This window comes from Lolium rigidum, chromosome 1 (assembly GCF_022539505.1).
Source record: "Lolium rigidum isolate FL_2022 chromosome 1, APGP_CSIRO_Lrig_0.1, whole genome shotgun sequence".
NCBI lineage: Eukaryota > Viridiplantae > Streptophyta > Magnoliopsida > Poales > Poaceae > Lolium > Lolium rigidum.
Genome location: NC_061508.1, coordinates 11,949,910 through 11,952,328, shown reverse-complemented (window position 1 = coordinate 11,952,328; position 2,419 = coordinate 11,949,910). Strand labels below are relative to the sequence as shown.

Genomic DNA, 2,419 nt, shown 5'->3' with positions numbered 1-2,419 from the left:
TCACAGATCAGTTGGGTTCAACCATGACATTTGGCTGCATAGAAAAAATATAATTAATCAGATGAGCTAAGCATTAACTGTGTAAGAAAATCAAGGTGATATATGCTCTTTGTATATCCTAAAAATGACCTAGCTGCTTGAACTATCAGTTATAAAAAAAAAGGAAAATCGATCGTAGAGAAAATTTGTTTAGCAATGAAAGTCAAATTAATTGGATGGATGGATGGAAACTGGACATGCATGCATGCTTTTTTCTTGATGATTAGGAAGTTGATGGAATGGAAGCAGAGGGGAGCAGGTACTCACTCTAGCAAATCCTTCCAACTACTATCGTTGATGTCATCCCCCATCAGGTTCAGGCTGTCCAGCCCGTCGAAGGGGCTCGACGCCGGCGTCTCCTCGCACGACACCCCGCCGCCTCCGGCATTATTCTTGCACTCTTGGTCCATCGCCACCATTTGGCGCGGCGCCACCGCGTCGGTCACGTTGCTCCCGCTCGCCCCGCCGTGGCCCCCGAGCTCCGTTGAGCTCAACCCATCACCTGCCTGGCCGCAACCGGCGCTGGCGCCAAAGCTGTTGAACAGGCCGCTGATCTGCATGCTGCTCGTTGGCGCAGAGCTCGTGAGCGCCGGCAGGTTGAGCAGGCCGTCCCACTGGCACTGCTGGAGCAGCAGGCTCTGGTCAACGCCGGTTCCGTGCTGCCCGGAGTTGCCGCTCGCGGCGAGGAGTGCCATGAGGTTGTCCATGCCGGCGGCGGCCGTGGGCGCAGGCGCTGGCGCGGCAGCGGTGGCGAGAGCGCGTACCAGTCCCTGGAGCAGCTGGAACTTTGCGGCGTCGGCCTGCAGCCTGAGAGCGTTCATGTCCCATGCGCCCGCGCCGCCAAAGTTATTTCCGCCGGCGGCGAGGAGGCCGGGGAGCCCGGCGAGGAGGCTGAGGTCGGTGCGCGGGCGGTGCGTGACTGGGTCGATGCCCATGCCGAGCAGCTTCTTGCGCAGGTGGGTGTTCCAGTAGTTCTTGATCTCGTTGTCCGTCCTGCCGGGCAGCTTCGTCGCGATGGACGACCACCTGGACCAAGCTCAAGCCGTCAGTCGCCGGAGCCGGAGAAGAAGATAGGTACTATACAAGAAAGAGCAACTATATATATATAGAGAAGTGATATCTAACGGACGTACTTGTTGCCGAGGATAGAGTGGAGGTGGATGATGAGCTTCTCCTCGTCGTCGGTGAATCGGCCGCGCTTGATGTCGGGGCGGAGGTAGTTGGTCCAGCGGAGGCGGCAGCTCTTGCCGCAGCGGTTGAGGCCGGCGAGCTTGGGAAGTCGCCGCCAGCTGCCGTGGCCCTTCTCCTGGATGTAGTCCACCAGCAGCTTGTCCTCCTCCGGCGTCCACGGGCCCTTCTTCACGCCGGCCTCCCCGTCGCAGCACGGCGACCTCCCCATCGATCACTAGCTTACTTGTGGCTAGCTAGCTAGCTTCGATCGAGGAGCTCTCTGCCTCTAGCTAGCTCTACCTGGTGACGCTGATCGGAAGCTTAGAGGAGAGAGGTGTAGCAATGGCTGTTTGAGTTGGTTTAGTTTAGGTATCGTTGGGATTCGTTGGACGGATAGGAGGTGGGGGTTTTATAGAGCTAGCCAGGGTTTAGAGGTGGATGATGATGGATGCATGGCGGCATGGCATATGCTCTCGGCCAAAAGGAAGTCTTTGTGTGCGGGAGACGCAGCCTCCGCTCTGTTTCTCACTCTGAAACTTTCTCTCGACCTTACTTACTACTCGGCTGCTCTCTCCGTCTCTCTCTGACTTTTAGGGTTAGCGGGCGAATCAGTTTCGTTGAGCACGTTGTTTAGTTAGATACGCTGGCGTAAGGGCATGCAGGTCGATCTACTGTCATGTTGCGTTTTCTTTGTTTTCCGTACGTACGTGTGCCGCGCAAGTGGAGTAGGAGATGGTAACGTGCCTACGTACGCCTCGTAAAGAGATACATGCATGCATTGTCATGTATTGTACGCACGTACACACAAATATACTACTATACGAGTATATGTACGTATACATCCATGCATATACGGCCATATATATGTTTCCATGATGGGTGCATGACTGCATGCTCATATGTCCTCTCCATGCACGACAATATAGCAATATGTATTCTTTTCGAAAGCTCACCGGGGGAATGAATTTCCCACCCGAATTTCCATTTTTCATTTATGGCTAAACTAGCCCGGGGAGAGGGGGAGCCGCCATTCGTCATCAACCTTGTTTTAAGAAAACTTTTTTTTCCTCTTTTGTTACATTTTCTTTCTGAAGTAGCAACTAGAGGGGGCCGGGGGCCGATCACTCTCGGAGAGACCGAAGAAGATAGATCTAGGCTTCAGTGTCATGCTTCTTGTCCATGTGAAAGTGAGCACCCGCTAGAAGAGTCT

At 54.2% G+C, this 2,419-nt stretch overlaps 1 protein-coding gene across 1 annotated transcript; it reads right to left on the bottom strand.

Moving 5' to 3' along the window:
- LOC124667505 (transcription factor MYB53-like) lies at positions 1-1,438 on the bottom strand. The gene is made up of 3 exons (XM_047204775.1): positions 1,173-1,438; positions 307-1,065; positions 1-34 (listed from the first exon to the last, which is right to left on the bottom strand). The coding sequence occupies exons 1-3, from the start codon at positions 1,436-1,438 to the stop codon at positions 1-3; spliced, it is 1,059 nt and encodes a 352-aa protein (XP_047060731.1).
- Positions 1,439-2,419: the final 981 nt, after the last annotated feature.